Raw genomic sequence first — 21,566 nt, 5'->3', positions numbered from 1 at the left:
GTCCAACAACATCTGGGGACCCACAGGTTGAGAACTGCTACAGCAACCAACATGGTGCCCTATGGATGTTGGACGCTGCCTTCATCCCTGATCTTTGGCCACACCGGGTGCTGGGAGTTGTAGCGCAGGACAGGGGACATTTCAGCACCCCAAAGCCCAGGGGTCTGTGTGCATTTTATGGCAGGGGAAGAGCTGATTTAGAGATCCCCCTGGCCAGGCTATTTGGAAAGCTTTTGCCATCTCCTGAGGTAACGCGACCTTGTCCCTGCCCGGGCGCCCGGCCTTCGAAAACCAGGTCCTTTCGGATTAACCGGCGTTGCCGTGGAAACCAGGTGATTTCCGGGGAATACGAGCGATTAATCCGCAATCTGGAGGCCAGGAGGATTCTGCAAAACATAGCAGCCTTTTCTTCAAAAATGTGTGTTTTAGCATTCTTTTTAGTTCCTTCTAGATCAGTGATGGCCAAACTTGCATCTTCCCTTCTTATTCCCAAATGCATATTTCACTGCTGTTCCCCGTTCAAACCTTCCTTGCCTCATGTTTATTTAGCTTTCTAATATGATTTTTATTAATCTCTTTTTCAACACAATAACGAAACAAATAAATCCTTTGCTCTTGGCTTCCCTCCATCCCTTTGACCGGTTTTTAAATGTTTAAAATGACTCTGTCTGCAAAACATTTCCAGTCCAGCCTAAAACCTGCCTCTTCTCCATCTCTGCTTTCCACTGTTAAATTTCCATTTCCATTGTTAAAATTGCCAGTTTGGCACGCTCCGCAAACCTCTCATTCTAGGCGTGTTGATCCAAAAAAGGCTTGACCTTTTTGCTATTTTTTTCCTCTTCCTTTTCCTTTTTTTTTGGGTTTACAGAGCCAGGACTGGAGCAAAAATGACGAGAAACTCCTGCAGGCGGTGGAATACAATGACGCCGACCGTGTCTCCTCGCTCCTCGTCCGAAAGGGCCTGGTCCCCACCAAGCTGGACTCGGAAGGGAAATCGGCGTAAGCCCAAATAACCTGAATTTCCCAATCAGTCAGTCAGTTTTATTGCACATAGCCAAAGGCTGCCGCAACGCACACAGAACCATTCAACAATTAAAAGAAAATATGCTCGATTAATACAAAAAACATTTATATTATCAAGAGCCATAGCTGTCAACTTTCCCCCTTTCTTGCAAGGAATCCTATTCGGAATTAAGGGAATTTCCCTTAAAGAAAAAGGGAAACGTTGACAGCTATTGATTCAAGACATTACCTACTCTGAACAGAGCTTTGAAAGGACCTTAATAGACAGGTTAAGACATTAAACAGTAAAATTTATAGGCTAAAATCACCACATGTTAAAAAACAATGTTAATTAATGCAATGTGCAATTATATTCGGAGTTTGGTGATAAAGATAGAATATAGCTTAGGGTCAAATAAATTCATCTCCTTTACAGTTGGTGGCTATATAATTTACTCTAATTTTCCTAGCGGCAGTTGCAAAGAGCGCTACACGCCAGGTCACATACTTATCTGTGTCTGCGAGGAGATATAAAATCATGTCACAGAGTTGGGAAATTGCACGGCCGAAAGGGGCCCGATGCGAGTCTCGAACCCATGGCCCTGAGACAAAGCGTCTCCTGATCTACCGACTGAGTCATTGTGAAGTCGTGCAATTAATCTCAGAGTTGTAGAATTGGAAGGGGGCCCCCTGGGGTCATCCAGCCTGACCCCCTGCACCTGCTTAATCTCAAGTGGCGGGGAGTTCCAAAGTTCTAAACTGCTAAGTTCATTTATTTGTATTTATTTAAATTGGTGAGCTTCATCCGGTGACCCCCCAGGAAATCCCACCACCCACCTCACAACTGTCCACTAGGAGACCACTGCTGTCAAGCAATACCCCAGGGGCTTCTAAACCCTTGATCTGCTGGGTGCTTAGGCCACTGGTTCATCCGACCCCGGGGACCCTGGATTAACAGGAAAATCCTAGAATTGTAGAGTCGGGCCCTCCCGAGTCATCTAGCCCAACCCCTTGCGATGCGGGAATCGCAGATCAAGTGTCGGTCTGTTCCACAGGTTCCACCTGGCTGCGACGAAAGGGAACACAGATTGCCTGGAAGTCATGCTGGCGCACGGAGCGGATGCCATGACGACCGATGGTGCAGGTGGGTTTAGGGTGCAAAAGCTATTATTATGGAGGTTGAATCCTGACAAGACAGAAGGACTGTTTTGGGGGGACAGGGGGCGGGCGGGTGTGGGGGACTCCTTGGTCCTGAATGGGGTAACTGTACCCCCGAAGGAGCAGGTGTGCAGCCTGGGGTCATTTTGGACTCCATGGAGGCACAGGTCAGTTCTGTGTCCAGGGCAGCTCCATCTGGTACGCAGAATGAGACCCTCCCTGCCCGCAGACTGTCTGGCCAGAGTGGTGCATGCTCTGGTTATCTCCCGCTTGGACTACTGCCATGCGCTCTAAGTGGGGCCACCTTGGAAGGTGACCCGGAAACTGCAACTAATCCAGAATGTGGCACTGGCCATTGTCTTATAATGAAAAACCCCATATCTCATGTTCCTTCCTTCTCCGCAGGCTACACAGCGTTGCACCTGTCGGCTAAGCACGGACACCCGCAGTGCGTGAGCAAGCTGTTGCAGGTAACTCTCGGGGCATCTTCAAGCGCGGCTTTCAACTGCGGCTGCGCACTGAATTTGGCCAAATCCCAAACTGAACTGGGTGGGTTTGGGTTTTCAGGACGGCTTTGCAAGGAGAGGCAAGGCAACAGCCGGATCCACATTGGCTGTCTTTCCACTGGGATGGGATGGGGCTTTCTCCCTGGGAAGCCGCAGGTAGGGTTGCGGGCTCAGATCCTTTTCACTGCTTAATATTCTCCTCTCTCTCTCTCTCTCTCTCTCTCTCTCTCTCTCTCTCTCTCTTTCTCTCTCTTCTCTATTTCTCTCTCTCTCTCTCTCTTTCTCTTTCTCTGTCTGTCTTTTTTACTCTCTCTCTCTCTCTCTCTCTCTCTCTTTCTTTCTCTATTTCTCTTTCTTTCTCTTTCTCTCTCTATTTCTCTCTCTTCTCTATTTCTCTCTCTCTCTCTCTCTCTCTCTCTCTCTCTCTCTCTTCCTCTCTCTCTCTCTCTTCCAGGCATCCTGCCCTGTGGACATAGCAGACAGCCACGGACGCACAGCCCTCCACCATGCAGGTCAGTATATTTCGCCATCTCCCCAAACCCCAGGGAGTGGGGTGGGGTGGGGTGGGCACTGGTTCCGGGGCATTCTGCTGCTTCAGGTGAATCTCAGGTGATAACCCCACCTCACTTGGGCTATATATATATATATATATATATATATATATATATATATATGCTTTCGTAGATTTTCACGGGTACAGGAATGCAGGTTTTGGTGTCCTCGGGTGTCTTCCCGTGTAAAAGTTGGGGTGTCTAGGCGACGTTTCGACGAGGTCTCACTCGTCATCTTCAGGCTGGTGCTTTCGGCTTCTTGTTACTGGAACAGAGCAGGATCTCAGTGTTTGAGTTCCTATAAATACTGTAGAGGGGGTGTGGTGTATAGCCTCCAATGTTCTGGGCAGAGAGGAAGTTCCCAGGCTAGTGTGCCTTTTCTTCTTTTGTTCCTTAATTACTTGAGAGATATCTTGAGTGATTTCTTGAGTGATATCCTGAGTACCACTTAGGTGGGTCATTAGGTGTGGATTAGTTGTTAAAGTCTTTGTGTCTTGACCTCTTGAACTTTGTGAAGAGTTTTCCTGAGAAGATGGCTGTACTGTACTTAGTTGTGCTCTGGCTTGGCTTCGTGTATAGGGGCGAGCTGTGGTTTTGTGGCTTGTGTCAGCCAGATCTGTGTAGGGATTGCAGGGGGGTGCAGCATCCGGAGGTGCCACCTAAGTGGTACTCAGGATATCACTCAAGAAATCACTCAAGATATCTCTCAAGTAATTAAGGAACAAAAGAAGAAAAGGCACACTAGCCTGGGAACTTCCTCTCTGCCCAGAACATTGGAGGCTATACACCACACCCCCTCTACAGTATTTATAGGAACTCAAACACTGAGATCCTGCTCTGTTCCAGTAACAAGAAGCCGAAAGCACCAGCCTGAAGATGACGAGTGAGACCTCGTCGAAACGTCGCCTAGACACCCCAACTTTTACACGGGAAGACACCCGAGGACACCAAAACCTGCATATATATATATATATATATATATTTACAATCTCATGTTCCCGTAGCACAGTTACATGAACGTTTGCCTAAAAACCAAGGAATGAACTGCCATTATAATTACGCATTATAATATGGGAAATACAGACCTTGTAAATTTTTCAGTGCTTGTGCAAAGTCTTGTACATTGTAGAATAAATTGCAAGACGTCTTGTTTGCTCCTTAGTAGGTTTTTCCCTGCTCTTTTCCCGCAGCTGTCAACGGTTGCATCTCTTGTCTTGAAATCCTTTGCGACTTTAAGGCTCCCTTGAACACCAAGGACAAGGTAAGCTCCGATCCAAATTCACGAAAACCTCCCTCTGAGTTTATTTCCGCCGCTGCTGGGTAGGGATGCAAGAAGGAACGGTTTTCTTTTCTTTTTAATCAGTTTTACAGTGGCCCCTTGGTTCTCAAACGCCTTGGTACTCAAACAACTTGGAACCCAAACACTGCAAACCTGGAAGGAAGCGTTGCGGTTTGCGAACCTTTTTTGGAAGCTGAACGTGCTCCGTTTTGAGTGTTATGCTTCCCATTTTAGCGGTAAATGGAAGTGTGGCACTCAGAACAAAAGTGTGGCTCTCAAATCAGAAGTGTAACACTCAAAACTGAGCATGTTCGGCTTCTGGAAATAGTTCGCAAACCGGAACACTGACTTCCGGGTTTGCAGTGTTTGGGTTCCAAGTTGTTTGAGTACAAAGGCGTTTGAGAACCAAGGTGCCACTGGTATTATGATATTTAAAGGCTTCCATTCTTTCATGAGAAAGGGACGCGGGTGGCACTGTGGGTTAAACCACAGAGCCTAGGACTTGCCGATCAGAAGGTTGGCGGTTCGAATCCCCGCAATGACGGGGTGAGCTCCCGTTGCTCGGTCCCTGCTCCTGCCAACCTAGCAGTTCGAAAGCACGTCAAAGTGCAAGTAGATAAATAGGTACCACTCTGGTGGGAAGGTAAACGGTGTTTCCGTGCGCTGCTCTGGTTTGCCAGAAGCGGCTTAGTCCTGCTGGCCACATGACCCGGAAGCTGTACGCCGGCTCCCTCGGCCAATAAAGCGAGATGAGCGCCGCAACCCCAGAGTCGGCCACGACTGGACCTAATGGTCAGGGGTCCCTTTACCTTTACCTATTCTTCCATGAAACAGTTGTCATTAAGTTCTCTGGTTTTAGCTGTTAACTTTGCGTCAACTCTCCTCTTGGCGGCAGGATGGCACGACCCCTCTCATGCTAGCAGCCAAGATGAGCCACTCGGAGCTGTGCCGGTACCTGCTCCACCGGGGAGCCGCCGTCAACGCCAGAGACCAGCGTGGACGGTGAGAGCCTTTTTCCGCTGTGGTGTGTGTGTGTGGCATCGCGCGGCATCCTTCCTCTGCACCTCCCCATTTCCCCCTGTGGCACCGGACAGCGGACTGGATCACAGAGGAAGTGTGGTGTAGTGGTTAAGAGCGGTAGACTCGTAATCTGGTGAACCGGGTTCGCTTCCCTGCTCCACATGCAGCTGCTGGGTGACCTTGGGCCAGTCACACTTCTCTGAAGTCTCTCAGCCCCACTCACCTCACAGAGTGTTTGTTGTGGGGGAGGAAGGGAAAGGAGAATGTTAGCCGCTTTGAGACTCCTTCGGGTAGTGATAAAGCAGGATATCAAATCCAAATGCAATCAAGCCCTCCGCCATTTCCGTTTCCTTCCACAATGCCTCTCTGCCGCTTGGTCCAAACAAAGCTACAGTGGTACCTCAAGTTACATACACTTCAGGTTACATACGCTTCAGGTTACAGACTCCGCTAACCCAGAAATAGTGCTTCAGGTTAAGAACTTTGCTTCAGGATGAGAACAGAAATCGTGCTCCAGCGGCACGGTGGCAGCAGGAGGCCCCATTAGCTAAAGTGGTGCTTCAGGTTAAGAACAGTTTCAGGTTAAGAACGGACCTCCGGAACGAATTAAGTACTTAACCAGAGGTACCACTGTACCCCTCTCAACTTAACTGGCCTCGTCTTTGCTTCAGAACAGCCCTGATGGTGGCCTGCGAGAACGGCAGCGTGGAGACGGTGGAAGTCCTGGTCCACGGTGGGGCAAAGGTCGGCCTCGTTGACGCCACGGGTCACGATGCGGCCCATTACGGCGCGGCCGTGGGCAACGCCCTCATCCAGCACTACCTTCAGGAAGCTGCTCAGCGCCACTCCTGGGCCAGCGGTAAGGATACCTTCCCTCCGCAGAACTGGGCTTTTTCCTGGTGAGAAGCGGAGGCCATTTCTGCGTCTCCACGTTCCTGAGGAACTGTAGGCAGAAGGAGGAGACAGGCTCTAAGACGGTTTAAACTCGGCTAGCTCTGCACCTGCCTTCGTCGTCCTTTAAACAAATGCTCCCCTGAAAATGCTTAGGCTAGAATAAATCACAGCCGCTCAGCTCTGCAAATCTAAATACCGTATTTTCGCTCTATAAGATGCACCAGACCACAAGATGCACCTGGTTTTTGGAGGAGGAGAACAAGAAGAAAAAAATATTCTGAATCCCAGAATTCAGAACAGCAAGAGGGATCGCTGTGCAGTGAAAGCAGCAATCCCTCTTGCTGTTCTGGCTTCTGGGATAGCTGCGCAGCCTGCATTCGCTCCATAAGACGCACACACATTTCCCCTTACTTTTGAGGAGGGAAAAAGTGAGTCCTATAGAGCAAAAAATATGGTAGCTTTACTCATTTCCAGAACTAATTCCAAAGCAAACAAGTCTCCATTCGCCCGCAATAATGCAAAGAAAAAGGTTCCAAATGACTTTAAAGGAGGGAGGGAGTTGGTTTCCTTACCGAAAAAAAGGATCATGCAATATTTGGGTTAGCAAAGACGCAGGCAGTGAAATCTCCTTTTAGAGAGATTTGGTTCACTTGCAGGGAGCCATGGCTGCATGTCTTCTTGCTTGTTCCGGGAAGCAGGAAGAGGGAAGGCTGAGAAGGTAGGGCATGTGAATCCAGACCGAGTCTGGCAACTTGAGCTCAGGGCTCAGGTTAACCCTTTCATGCAAGCAAGTGTATTACAGCATCTAAGCCATCTCAGTTGTTAACAGGGTGATGAACCTGGGCCTCGCAGGTTAGTTGTTCCCTCACCATCTCATTTAATTCCATCTTTGTGTTCTCTCTCTCTCTCTCTCTCTCTCTCTCCCTCTCCTTCTGCTTCCCACAGAAGAAGAATCGACTGAAGCGTCCTCCCAGGTAACATTTTCGAGCCCCCAACCCTTGTAAGGCAGGCGATGTTGCTGGGGGCACATTCTCCTCACGTACCTCATTTGCGTTTTCCGCATCTATTTCTTTCTTTTTCCAAAATAAAAACCAGACATCCTCTCCGCGCCACTCTCTGACCAAAGGGAAGAACAGCAGCCCGAGAAAGAGGAAAGCCCCGCCTCCCCCAGGAAGTGCCCCCAGCCAGGTAGGGAAAATAGGAAGCCATGTTGGACGTTCGAGTTCCAAAATAACGTTCAAAAACCAGAACATTCACTTCTGGGTTTGTGACGTTCAGGAGCCGTTTTTTTTCGGGAGCCAAGGCGTTTGAGATTCAAGGTATGACTGTATACGTCCTGCTTGCTGAATTTCAGTTTAAATATATACTGCTACATTGTTTGGGAAGTTTTTAATGTTTGATTGTGTTTCTCATATTCTGTTGGGAGCTGCCCAGAGTGGCTGGGGAAACCAACCAACCAACCAACCAACCAACCAACCAACCAACCAACAAACAAACAAACATTATTATTATTATCATTATTATTAGGACCCCCACCCGCCGGACCACAACCCGGCTCCTGCCGAACGGGGCAACCGAGTCATCACTGCCAAGCCGGCCCGGACTCACCACAATGACCCTCCTGTTCCGGCTGTGACGGTGAGGATCCCTTAGCGGTGATGCCCTTGTTATGAGCAAAAACAGCTCCTTTCCCCTTATGGGGTACCCAAGAGCCCGTCTAGAGTCCTTATGTAGGTTCTTTATCGGTAGGAGAAAATAACAGAGGCCAAGCAGAGAATATTGAGAAGCAAAGCAGCTAGTAAGCCTGATCTTTATTGAACTGTTGCAACAGGGTCCCCAGCTCACCCCACACGCAGGGAGGGAGGAGAGGAACCCCGAACATTGGTGTGCAAGCTCTTATATAGACTTTTGAAATTGCCCACCCTGTAGCTCAAGACCACCCCCCAAAACATCATGTATACATCACAGAAAGAGGTGGTCCCCAGCAGAAATGGGAGTGTGTTGCTTCTCTCCTGTCTGCCAGGAGACCTGATCAATCATGCCTTATCAATTGCCTTTTCTGGGTGACCTGGCCATTCCTTGGAGATGGTCAATACTTAGTTCCTGAATCTCTTACGCATATTGATAACAGATACTTGCCAGACTGTATTTACAGGGAGGTGTGAGCCCCTACAGTCCAAAAACCATTGGAAAGCTTTCCCCATTTCCTTCCTCCTTGCAGAGAAATATTTGAGGCCAATTTGGGAGAGTCCAAATGGCTTCAGGATTGCTCTCCTGTACTATTTCAGATACGTGGTTGATATACTTATGTATGTGTTTGCCTTGTACGTTTATGAATGTTTATATTATATATAGAAGACCTTAGAATTCCTATAACACCCTTGTGGTGGGGAAGGGGACCAGCCCCTCATCGCTCAGCTTTGGGTTTCTTTCTCCCCCCCCCCCTCCAGGAAGATCAGGAGGCCTACGAGGAAATCGTGCGGCTGCGTCAGGAGAGAGCTCAGCTCCTGCAAAAGATCCGAAGCCTGGAGCAGCGGCAAGAGACCTTGAAGCAGAAAGTGAGGCGCTCCGGGGTTGAACTTGCTCCCGGCGAACCCCGGGATCTATCTCCCGTGCCGTCCCTCAGCCGTACAGCACACACACACACACACACACACACACACATATATACAGTGGTCCCTTGGTTCTCAACCTTAATCTGTTCCGGAAGTCCGTTCCAAAACCAAAGCATTCCAAAACCAAGGCACTCTTCTTTCCCATAGAAAGCAATGCAAAACGGATCAATCCGTTCCAGACTTTTAAAAACAACCCCCTAAAACAGCAACTTAACGTGAACTTTACTATCTAACGAGACCATTGATCCATAAAATGAAAGCAAGAATCAATGTACTGTACTATAAAATAAATAGGACAGTATTGTAGATGATAAAAATTGAAATTATTTTTTCCCCTTTACCTGCACTGATGATGGTCATTATTTGGAGGAGGGGGGCTTTTAGCCGTTTCTGCAGCCACACAATCGATCAATCAGTAGCTGGACTGTGTTCTGCACAGTCGCAAAAACAAATGAACTGAAAAAGCCTCAAAAAGGCAAAATAAAGAGCGAAAACAAAAGCACCAAACTTAATCTGTTCCGGAAGTCCGTTTGGCTTCCGAAATGTTCGGAAACCAAGGCACGGCTTCTGATTGGCGAAGGCGCCCCGGAAACAATTGCCGACAGCCGCGTCGGACGTTCAGCTTCTGAAAAACGTTCAAAAACCGGAACACTTCCTTGCGGGTTTTCGGCGTTTGGGAACCAAGGCGTTTGAGAACCAAGGTGCCACTGTAATTAAATTTATACCCTGCCCATCTGGCTGGGTTGCCCCAGCCATTTTGGGCCGCTTCTAGCACATATAAACCTCGGTTTGGCTGCTGAATGTTTCAGAAGCCGAACGCCGAAAACCTAGAAGCGAATGCTTCCATTTTTGAATGCGCCTTGGGAGACGAACGTTCGATTTCTGAGGCGTGTTTCTCAATTTCCCCGATTAAACTTGCCGGCAGTCCCTTTGATCCTTGGTTTTCGGACTTTTCGGGACTTCTGGAATGGATGACATTCGAAAACCGAGGTTCCACTGTAATGATAAAATGTCAAACATTAATAGCGACAATCTGGTCCGATATTAAAAACGGTCACAATGGCTTTGAGATAAACAGCTCATATCGAATAAAGCAATGTTCAATAACCCATTAGGATGCCATAGTAAACAGCAAAATTAAACGTCAGTGCATAATAAGTAGTTTACGTTTAAACATGAATACAGGCAGCGAGGGTTACAGAGGCATGTGCAGAGTGCTTTTGAGTAACGGCCTGTGCAAAGCTGTGATGGAGAAATGGCAGGCTTCCTTATATGGCTCCACTTAAAGTAAAGGTTAAGAGACCCTTGACCATTAGGTCCAGTCACGGGCGACTCTGGGGTTGCTGCGCTCATCTCGCTTTATTGGCCGAGGGAGCCGGCGTACAGCTTCCGGGTCATGCGGCCAGCAGGACTAAGCCACTTCTGGCGAACCAGAGCAGCGCACGGAAACGGCATTCACCTTCCCGCCAGAGCGGTACCTATTTATCTACTTGCACTTTGACGTGCTTTCGAACTGCTAGGTTGACAGGAGCTGGGACCGAGCAACGGGAGCTCACCCCGTCATTGCGGGGATTCGAACCGCCGACCTTCTGATCGGCAAGTCCTAGGCTCTGTGGTTTAACCCACAGCGCCACCCGAGTCCCACGGCTCCACTTACCTAAGAGTAAAACCCTGTTGAATTGAATAGGACTCAGGTCACAGTAGACATGGTTAGGGTCCTTTTGTACATAAATAATATGAAAAAGTAGTATTATAAATGTGTGTGTGTGTGTGTGTGTGTGTGTGTGTGTGTGTGTGTGTGTATATATATATATATATATATATATATATATATATATTCTCAGGCTGTATTAATCCCGTCCATCTCTTCCTTTTTTTGTCTCCATTAGCGACTGGACGATGGGTCTTTGCATACCCTTCAGAAGCAGGTGAGCCTATTATCTGCCCGAGATAATATTCGAGGATGGTTTAAAAAAGGACCAAGAAAACTGCATTTATTAAACACCGCAGCAAATTGAGATGACCGGGAGAGGAGGGGGTGAGAAAGGCTTGAGTTTAAAAGATGCCGTTTCTTAGAAAAGGGAACCCATTGCCCCCGTGCTGATCCTAGAATCGTAGTTGGGTGGGACCCCCAGCGGCCATCTAGACCAACCCCCTGCAATGTGGGAATCTCAGCTAAAGCAGCCCAGACAGATGGCCCTCCAATCTCTGCTTTCAGCTAGCTTTTTGCTTCTATTGCTTCATGTTTTAAAATGTTGGAACCAGGGCCGGATTTGGGTTTGATGAGGTCCTAAGCTACTGAAGGTAATGGGGCCCTTTATATGTCCTTTGTTAACAACAAATTATCGCTGGTTTTTTGTGTTGAATATATGCTATATGGTAATTTATGGACCTCATAGGTATCTCAAGCCATTTGCACATGTTGCCCTGCAACCAGTCCATGCAGAATGTAGGTACCCTATATATAGAAAGGAGCAAACCAGGGATATTTTAGGGAGCAGGTGGGGCCCATGACTTACACCAGAGGAGCCGACACAACGCAAAACACTGTTGCTGCATGTCGGTTTTATTTTATTTGCTTTCTATCTTATATTTTGGAAATGTACATCCAATTTATTAAAATACGGGTTAAGATACAATTTGAAATGCAGCCTCGTTTTAATGGTAGCCCATAGATCAAAACCATAAGGGGTTTTGCAAACGTTTACCTAAATGAATGGATCAATTTCTTTCTCTCTCTGCCCCACCAGGTGGAAGAGCTTCAGAAACAGCTGGAGGAGAAAGTTGGGGAAAAGGAAAACCTTGGGAGAGAGTTGGCGGCTTTGCGGAGCCGCCTGTCATCTGTGGAGGTATCGCAAGCCATGTGCATCGGTGGGGTTTGAAATACACAGCAGATTCGCGAAAACAACGGGTGTTATTTCCGTGGGTTTACCCCAATAATAGCATTGTTCCCTACGAGCCAATATCTGTGGTGGGATATGCTAGACATCTGGATTTGCAGGGGGCAAGCATCCCTGATAGTCTTGGTCAGGCTAGGAAACCTTGTTGGTCTAATAATAATAATAATAATTTATTATTTATACCCCGCCCATCTGGCTGGGTTTCCCCAGCCACTCTGAGCTGCTCCCAACAGGATATTACAAACACAACAAAACGTCAGTCATTAAAAACTTCCCTAAATGGATGTCTTCTAAAAGTCAGATAGTTGTTTATCTCCTTGACGTCTGATGGGAGGGTGTTCCACAGGGCGGGTGCCACCACCAAGAAGGCCCTCTGCCTGCTTCCCTATAACCTCGCTTCTCGCAGGGAGGGAACCACCAGAAGGCCCTTGGAGATGGACCCCGGTGTCCGGGGTGGAGACGCTCCTTCAGGTCTACAGGGCCGTTTAGGGCTTTCAAGATCAGCACCAACACTTTGAATTGTGCTCGGAAATGTCCTGGGGGCCAATGTAGGTCTTTCAGGACCAGTGTCATGCGGTCTCGGCAACTGCTCCCAGTCCCCAGTCTGGCTGCCGCATTCTGGATTAGTTGCAGTTTCCGTGTCACCTTCCAAGGTAGTCCCACGGAGAGCGCATGGCAGGAGTCCAAGCGGGAGATAACCAGAGCATGCACCACTCTGGCCAGACAGTCTGTGGGCAGGGAGGGGGTCTCATCCTGCGCACCTGTCCATGGAGCTGGCAGACACAGAACTGACCTGCGCCTCCATGGGCAGCCGGCAGTCCATAGCGGCTCATGTTGATCTTGCCCTGCCTGAGCCTCTTTTTTCTGCTCTCCCCTGCCCCACACAGAACGAGAAGGAAAACACCAGCTATGACATTGAAACCCTGCAAGATGAAGAGGGAGACCTCCTCGAATTCCCAGGTATGGTTGTTAGTAGTATTTAATGGTCGCGTTTCCCCCCCTCGAGGACCTTATTTGAATATGTAGAATCAGCAAAGATGGCAGGCGTTTGCGATGTTCTGTTACGTTCCGTCATGTTATTGTTATTTATTGGGATTCATTTGAAATATGACGAATTGAGTCAAAATCGGACTCTGCAGCGCAATGCGTTGCCGCGGGATTTCGGCTTTTCTTTAAAGTTGCTCTTGTTTTGACAGGGGCTGAGCTTCTGCTCTCTAAAAAGAGCTTGAGCGTCTCCACCGAGGAACTCCTGGCGACTTTGCAAGGACAGGTTGATTCCCTGACCCAGAAGAACAAGGAGCTGATGGAGAAGATACAGGTAAATGGAGAACTCCCAGCTATAATAATAATAATAATAATAATAATAATAATAATAATAATAATTACTTATTTATACCCCGCCCATCTGGCTGGGTTTCCCCAGCCACTCTGGCCGGCTCCCAACAGAATATTAAAAACGCGATAAAACATCAAACATTAAAAGCTTCCCTAAACAGGGCTGCCCTCAGATGTCTTCTAAAAGTCAGGTAGTTGTTTATTTCCTTGACATCCGACAGGAGGGAGCCACCACCGAGAAGGCCCTCTGCCTGGTTCCCTGTAACCTCGCTTCTTGCAGGGAGGAAACCACCAGAAGGCCCTCGGGAGAGGGACCCCGGTGTCCGGGGTGGAGACGCTCCTTCAGGGATACTGGGCCGTTTAGGGCTTTCAAGGTCAACACCAACACTTTGAATTGTGCTCGGAAACGTACTGGGAGCTAATGAAGATCTTTCAGCACTGGTGTTATGGGGTCTCCACTCCCAGTCCCCAGTCTGGCTGCCGCATTCTGGATTAGTTGCAGTTTCCGGGTCACCTTCAAAGGCAGCCCCATGGAGAGCGCATGGCAGTAGTCCAAGTGGGAGATAACCAGAGCATGCGTCACTCTGGAGAGACAGTCTGTGGGCAGGGAGGGTCTCATCCTGCATACCAGATGGAGCTGCCCTGGACACAGAACTGACCTGCGCCTCCATGGACAGCTGGGTGTCCAGAACGACTCCCAGGCTGCACACCTGGTCCTTCAGGGGGCACAGTCACCCCATTCAGGACCAGGGAGTCCTCCACACCAACTAACTTCCCATCTCTTGCAGGTCCTGGAGAATTACGAGAAGGATGAGAGCGACGCCGACATCTCGGCCGACTTCATCCCCATCATCCTGTACGATTCGCTCCGGTCCGAGTTTGACCGCTTGAAGGAGCAACACGCAGAAGCCCAGGAGGCCCTGAAGTCCGTCGATGGAGCTGGTGAGTCGTCCTGCAAGCTCATCCCGGCGGAGGCGTACGAGCAGCTGAAGGCCGACCACGAGAAGCAAATCCAGGCCCTCAAACTGGCCCTGGAGAAAAGCAGCTTCCCGGCCCTTCGGGGTGGCGGGGGGACAGCGGCGGAGGGGAGCTCCGGTTTGGGGACGGAAGGAGACGGAAGCCAAGCAGAGGCGGGAGCCAGGAAGGAGGAGATGGAGGAGCTGGCCAAGGAGCTCAGCGCCACCCGGGAGAAGTACCAGGCAGCCCTAGCGGAAGTGAAGCTCTTCCAGGAACAGATGGAGCTGGGTATCTTGTCTGTAGAGGAGAAGGAGCTGTTGGAGAGCTCCAGGACCGAGTTGGAGACGACGAAGACAGCCTTGCAGCGGGCTCGAATGGACCTTGAGGAGCGAGATCAGAAGGTGAAGGATCTGGAGGGACGCCTCAGGGCTCAGGAGGAAGCAGCTGGTCCAGAGACGACGAAGACCGCCTTGCACCAGGCTCGGTTGGACCTTGAGGAGCGAGATCGGAAGGTGAAGGATCTGGAGGGACGTCTGAGGGCTCAGGAGAAAGCAGCCGTGGAGGAGGACAAGGAGATGAAGGTCTCCTTAGATGAGGTCTCCAGAGAGAAGGAGGCCTTGCTGGCAAGGTGCGCTTCCATGGAGGACGAGGTGAGGGAGCTGAAGGAGAAGACCCAGCAGCTGGAAGAGGAAGGGAGTCAGAGCCTGAGGGAGGAAGCCGGCCAACTGCGGAGCCAGTTGGACGCCCTTGAGGGGCAGCGCCAGGCGGCCGAGACTGAGGCGGAACAGCTCCGGAAAGGCCACAAGGCACTGGCGGAGGAGCTGAGGTCCGCCAAGGAGGAGTTGGCGTCTCGACAGAAGCAGGAGGACGCGGCAGGCAAGCTGAGGACCTCCCTCTCTGAGGCGGAGAAGAGCCTCTTGGAGCTGAAGAAGCGGCACGAGGGCACCTTGAAGGAGTTGGCGGAAGCGCGGGAGGTGGCGGAGACCTGTCGGCGTGGGTCTGTGCCCCTCGCTGAACACGCCCGGGCCAAGGAGGCACTGGAGGGGACCCTGTGGGAGCTGAAGGCCAAGTCGAAGCTTCTGGAGCAAGAGCTGAAGGCCAAGGACCAGGAGATCGCGGGACTCAAGGAGGAGCTGGAGGTGGTTCTGAAGGGAGCCGTCTCGAAGGAGGCGCACGAGGAGCTCCGCGCCCAGTTGCAGGCCGAGGCAGACGCCCTGAGCGCCAAGCTGGCCGATTTGGGGCGCAAGCACGAGCGGACCTGCACAGAGGTCTTCCAGGTCCAGCGAGAGGCCCTCTTCATGAAAAGCGAGAAGCACGCGGCCGAGGCCCAGCTGGCGGCCGCTGAGAAGCAGCTGCAAGGCTTGCGGGCCGAGTCAGAGCGGATCCGAGAACTGCACAGCCACATCGAGGACTCGGCCAAGCTGGTGAAGGAAAAGGACCGCAAAGTGAGTGCGGGCGTGCATACGCTCCGAGGAGGAGCAGACACATCTGTTTGGGTTTGGGAAATAAAATCGGAAGGCTTCATCTCTAGAAGCCCACCAATATTTACAGGTGAAACTCGAAAAATTAGAATATCGTGGGAAAGTTCCGTGATTTCAAGAATTCAACTTGAATGGTGAAACTAATATATGAGATCGACTCGCGACATGCAAAGCGAGATGTGCTTCTACTTCTCAGAGGTCCAATCTCGTTCAATTTGCAATCCTTGTTTTGCTGATTTCCTTGAATATTCTAATTTTCTGAGATGGTTAATTTGGAGTTTTCACCAGCTGTACGCCATGATCATCACAATTATCACAAATCAAGGCTTGACATATCTCGCTTTGCATGTCACGAGTCTATCTCATATATTAGTTTCACCTTTCAAGTTGAATTCCTGAAATCAAGGAACTTTCCCACACTATTCTAATTTTTCGGGTTTCACCTGTAGAACAAATCAAGGCTTGACACATCTCACGAGTCTCTCATGTATTAGTTTCACCTTTCAAGTTGAATTACTGAAATCAAGGAACTTTCCCATGATATACTAATTTTTCGAGTTTCACCTGTATTTATTTGGTTGGTTTTTCAAACTGAAATTTTGCAAATACAGTCATACCTCGGGGTTACAGACGCTTCAGATTGTGGTTTTTTTGGGTTACGGACCCGCCAAAACTCAGAAGTACCGGAACGGGTTACTTCCAGGTTTCGGTGGTCGCGCATGTGCAGAAGAGCTAAATCGCAGCCCACGCATGCGCAGATGTGCCGCTGTGGGTTGCGAACATGCATCCCACATGGATCATGTTCGAAACCTGAGCATCCACTGTACAGTGGTACCTTGGTTCTCAAACTTAATCCGTTCCGGAAATTCCGTTCCAAAACCAAAGCGTTCCAAAATTCAAGGCGCGCTTTCCCATGGAAAGTCATGCAAAACGGATTAATCTGTTCCAGACTTTTAAACCCCTAAAACAGCCATTTAACATGGACTTCACTATCTAATGAGATTATCAATCCATAAAATAAAAACAAGAATCCAGGCATAGGCAAACTCCGGCCCTCCAGATGTTTGGGACTACAACTCCCATCATCCCTAGCTAACAGGACCTAGCTAACAGGACCCAGGACCAGTCAGGGGTGATGGGAATTGTAGTCCCAAACATCTGGAGGGCCGGAACTGGCCTATGCCTGCAATAATCAATGTGCTGCAGTCACAAAATCAATCAATCCATCAGTAGCTGAACTGGGTTCTTCCGCACAGTCGCAAAAACAAAACGAAAAAGAGCCGCAGAAACAAAAACGTAAAATAAATAGCAAAAACAGACAGACCTCAGTGTAACACTCAAAACTGAGCATGTTCGGCTTCCAAAAAAGATTTGCAAACTGCAATGCTTACTTCTGGGTTTGCCGTGTTTGGGTTCCAAGTTGTTTGAGAACCAAGATGTTTGAGAACCAAGGGATCACTGTATAACAAACATAAATCATAAAAACAAGTTGACAAAAATCTCCCGAACTTCCGTCCTCCCCTTTGTGGGTCCCTATTGCTAATCATATCCTACCGGAATCTTTTATAATAACCCAAATCTTTTTATCTCTCCACTGTGTCCAAAATTTGCCCTTAAACTACAACTGTTATTCCAACGCTGCTAACTTTTGGCTACAACTATGGAAAATCAAATGTCCTGTACACAAATTTTGCACAGTTTCCATACCGAAGCTAGCAAGAAGCTGCACCCAGGAACCCTTGCAAAATATTTGCAGCAGCTTACGGATTCGCAGTTGGGGCGGGAGACGCAGCACGAAAGGAAAATGGGCTTGGACGGAGGAGGAAATACCAAAACAACTTTAGTTTCGCGATGCTCTTTGATTGGGGGGAAACGTCGGAATGGGCGGGCACCGGGAGAATAAATTGCCTCTTTGCTGCCTTCCAGATCACAGAGCTTTCCAAAGAAGTCTTCAAACTCAAGGAAGCCCTGAACGACCTCTCGGAGCTGTCGGGCGAGGCTTCGGCCAAAGCCACCTCACCAAAGGTCGAGTCGCGGCAAGAGGTTGCTACTCTCCAGGGCCGAATCCGAGATCTGGAGCAGCAGTTGGCCGTGAGTATTTCGTGGGGGCCAGCTTGTTGAGGAAGCGGACGATGGGGGCCATCCCCTGTTGTTGTTGTTGTTGAGTCGTTGAGTGGTGTCCACCTCTTCGTGACCCCCTGGACCAGAGCACGCCAGGCACTCCTGGCTCCCACAGTTTGGTCAAACTCATGCTGGTAGCTTCGAGAACACTGTCCAACCATCTCGTCCTCCGTTGTCCCCTTCTCCTTCTGCCCTCCATCTTTCCCAGCATCAGGGTATTTTCCGGGGAGTCTTCTCTTCTCCTCAGGTGGCCAAAGTCTTGGAGCCTCAGCTTCAAGATCCGTCCTTCCAGTGAGCACTCAGGGCTGATTTCCTTCCGAATGGAGAGGTTTGATCTTCTTACAGTCCATGGGACTCTCAAGAGTCTCCTCCAGCACCATAATTCAAAAACATCCATTCTTTGGCGATCAGCACAGCTGACGCAAATATTCATTCATTCGTTCATTCTCGGCCGCCGCGGCATCTTGTAGCGGTGAGTTCTGCCGGCTAGCCGCCCATCGTTAAAAATGACCAGTTCCTTCCCTGAAATTCGGCGCACGGAGTCTTACCGAAAACATGACATGATTCGGCCGCCCTGCCCGAGTAATCTGCGTGGCGGATCCTTGCCTGTGATGTCACAGTCCCGAGACCTCTTGCCAAAAGGCTTGGCTCTGTAATTAATCCTGGCCGATCCAGATTAATTCCTGCATGATGAGTCAGTGTTTGGGGAAAGTAATCTGGGTTTACGGGATTAATTATGGAGTGAGCCAAGGGGAGTTCATCTCTCGCTGACGTCCCCAGAATATTGTTACACGCAACTCCTGTTATAGGAAAAATTCAGGGTCTGCTTTGGTAGCCCAGCTCCTCAGTGCCCCCTAAGTCAGAAAAGAATGGATGCAGGCAGAATCCAGTGAAAGCAAGGAAGATATTTATTTTTCTGTTGCAACTGAGTTCTGCCTGCCCCCCCTGCAAACAGGTGAGGACCCAGAGCAAAGGTATTTTAAAAGACTTTCAAAATTGCCCAGCCCTGAAATCGCCCAACAAATATCATACACATGTCGCAGAAACATACCCTCCAACATTTCTCCGATGAAAATAGGGACGTCCCATTGCATAATGATAATTTTACTCTTTATACACCTCCCCCCATCTACCTGGGTTGCCCCAGCCATTCTGGGCGGCTTCCAACATATATGAAAAGCATAATAAAATGAAACATTTTAAAAAACACTTCCCTATACAGGGCTACCTTCAGACGGCTCGGGGGTCGGATAACTCCATCCCCTCCAACATTTCTCCCATGAAAATAGGGGCGTCCCATTCCATCCCCTCCAACGTTTCTTCCCTGAAAATAGGGGCGTCCTATTAAATCCCCTCCAACGTTTCTCCCCTGAAAATAGGGGCGTCCTATTAAATCCCCTCCAACGTTTCTCCCCTGAAAATAGGGACGTCCTATTCCATCCCCTCCAACGTTTCTGCCCTGAAAATAGGGACGTCCTATTCCATCCCCTCCAACGTTTCTCCCCTGAAAATAGGGACGTCCTATTCCATCCCCTCCAACGTTTCTCCCCTGAAAAGAGGGACGTCCTATTCCATCCCCTCCAACATTTCTCCCCTGAAAATAGGGACGTCCTATTCCATCCCCTCCAACGTTTCTCCAATGAAAATAGGGACGTCCTATTCCATCCCCTCCAATGTTTCTCCCATGAAAATAGGGACGTCCTATTCCATCCCCTCCAACGTTTCTCCCTTGAAAATAGGGACGTCCTATTTCATCCCCTCCAACGTTTCTCCCCTGAAAATAGGGACGTCCTATTCCATCCCCTCCAACGTTTCTCCAATGAAAATAGGGACGTCCTATTCCATCCCCTCCAACGTTTCTCCCTTGAAAATAGGGACGTCCTATTTCATCCCCTCCAACGTTTCTCCCCTGAAAATAGGGACGTCCTATTCCATCCCCTCCAACGTTTCTCCAATGAAAATAGGGACGTCCTATTCCATCCCCTCCAACGTTTTTCCCTTGAAAATAGGGACGTCCTATTCCGTCCCCTCCAACGTTTCTCCAATGAAAATAGGGACGTCCTATTCCATCCCCTCCAACGTTTCTCCCCTGAAAATAGGGACATCCTATTCCAGGGGTCAGCAGACTTTTTCAGCCGGGGGGCGGTCCATTTGAGAGCCTAGAATTCTTACAACGATGGCTTGGGGACGTGGTTCCCGGGTTCGAAACCTTTTTCATTCTGCTTCCAGGAGGCTGAGCGACGGCATGGCAATATCGTTTCTTTGTACAGGGGACACCTTCTCTATGCCATCCAGGTGAGTTTACCTGCCAGGTTGCGGGATTGGGGCTGGGTATGTTTGGGGGCGGGCAGAGGCTTGGAGGGCAACCCGGAGGGAGACTTTGTCCATACAGATCCTCCTTAATAATAATAATAATTTATTTATACCCCGCCCATCCGGCTGAGCTTCCCCAGCCAACTGAATATTAAAAACACAATAAAGCATTAAACATTAAAAACTTCCCTAAACAGGGCTGCCTATGATTCTAAATAATAATAACAATTTCAAATAACAATAATTTTAAATAACAATAACTTTAAATAATAATAACTTTAAATAACAACAATCATTTTAAATGATAATAATTTTAAATGATGATGATGATTATGATAATACAATGGTACCTCAGGTTACATACGCTTCAAGTCACAGACTCCGCTAACCCAGAAATATTACCTTGGGTTAAGTACTTTGCTTCAGGATGAGAACATAAATCGTGCTCTGGTGGCGCGGCAGCAGCAGGAGGCCCCATTAGCTAAAGTGGTGCTTCAGGTTAAGAACAGTTTCAGGTTAAGAATGGACCTCCAGAATGAATTAAGTACTTAACCCGAGGTACCACTGTAATAACAACAACAACAACAACAACAACAACAACAATAATAATATTTCTCTCTCTCCAGGGACACATGGATGAGGACATTCAGAGAATCCTCTTCCAGATTCTGAAGATGCAAAGACTCCAGGAACAAGGCAGATGAGATTTGGGAAAAGAGGACCGCCCATTTCAAACCGGGGGGGGGGGGGGGCTTTTCCATATTGGAGAACACTCCCTTCCTTTCATGCCAGCCGGCCAGCCCTGCACTGCAGCTCAGCCCCTTCCCACTCCCTTCCCCTCGAACGCAAGCTGCCTGCCTCGCCTGCTCAAGAGTCTTCCTGGACCCCTATCCTCACGGACTTTGCCTTTTCTGTCCTCGGGGAGCGCCTGCGAGGAAGACTTTGCCCCCCCATCACCACCTTCAAAGGGTTTAAATGGGCCGTTCCAGCAGGCGGAAATCCACCAGGTTTAACTGTCCTCCATCACTGCACCTCCCTTCTGGGCAAAGCCGCACCTGTGGAACATCCACCTGCCGTCACACTGTGATAGCCCATGCTTCAGATGGGACAGGTGCTTGCGGGGTTGGGCAGAGGCCGTTTCTCGCCAGGGGCAGCACGGCGTAGCGGTTAGAGCCTCTGGGCGACGGAAACCGGGATCAAATAACCCTTTCACTCGCAATGCTCACCGGGCCAGCCTCTCTCTCTCTCTCTCTCTCTCTCTCTCTCTCTCTCTCTCTCTCTCCCTTCCTTCCTTCCTTCCTTCCTTCCTTCCTTCCTTCCTTCCTTCCCTCCCTCCCTCCCTCCCTCCCTCCCTCCCTCCTTCCTTCCTTCCTTCCTTCCTTCCTTCCTTCCTTCCTTCCTTCCCTCCTTCTTGGGCAGGAATGTAGGGTTTCT

General features: G+C 49.3%; 1 protein-coding gene across 3 annotated transcripts in view; it reads left to right on the top strand.

Annotated features, from left to right (window-relative positions):
* ANKRD24 (ankyrin repeat domain 24) overlaps positions 1–20,903 on the top strand; it is a 28,876-nt gene extending 7,973 nt beyond the window's left edge. For 2 of the 3 annotated variants that reach the window (XM_081846052.1, XM_081846051.1), the window contains 19 exons: positions 869–999; positions 2,058–2,146; positions 2,566–2,630; positions 3,121–3,178; positions 4,408–4,478; positions 5,392–5,498; positions 6,188–6,375; positions 7,356–7,384; positions 7,506–7,598; positions 7,938–8,048; positions 8,861–8,968; positions 10,915–10,953; positions 11,776–11,874; positions 12,813–12,885; positions 13,122–13,243; positions 14,049–15,662; positions 17,625–17,789; positions 20,049–20,114; positions 20,759–20,903. In XM_081846052.1, coding sequence (XP_081702178.1) covers positions 869–999; positions 2,058–2,146; positions 2,566–2,630; positions 3,121–3,178; positions 4,408–4,478; positions 5,392–5,498; positions 6,188–6,375; positions 7,356–7,384; positions 7,506–7,598; positions 7,938–8,048; positions 8,861–8,968; positions 10,915–10,953; positions 11,776–11,874; positions 12,813–12,885; positions 13,122–13,243; positions 14,049–15,662; positions 17,625–17,789; positions 20,049–20,114; positions 20,759–20,836 — 3,306 coding nt within the window. In that variant the 3' untranslated portion in view covers positions 20,837–20,903. Of the gene's footprint in view, positions 1–868; positions 1,000–2,057; positions 2,147–2,565; positions 2,631–3,120; positions 3,179–4,407; positions 4,479–5,391; positions 5,499–6,187; positions 6,376–7,355; positions 7,385–7,505; positions 7,599–7,937; positions 8,049–8,860; positions 8,969–10,914; positions 10,954–11,775; positions 11,875–12,812; positions 12,886–13,121; positions 13,244–14,048; positions 15,663–17,624; positions 17,790–20,048; positions 20,115–20,758 lie in introns of those variants that run through there. The other variant, XM_081846053.1, reaches the window with a different exon arrangement.
* Positions 20,904–21,566: the final 663 nt, after the last annotated feature.

The sequence above is a fragment of the Podarcis erhardii genome (assembly GCF_964252035.2).
Source record: "Podarcis erhardii genome assembly, chromosome: 18".
NCBI lineage: Eukaryota > Metazoa > Chordata > Lepidosauria > Squamata > Lacertidae > Podarcis > Podarcis erhardii.
Note: the sequence above shows the minus strand (reverse complement) of the source record. Positions and strands in the feature narration are given on the sequence as shown.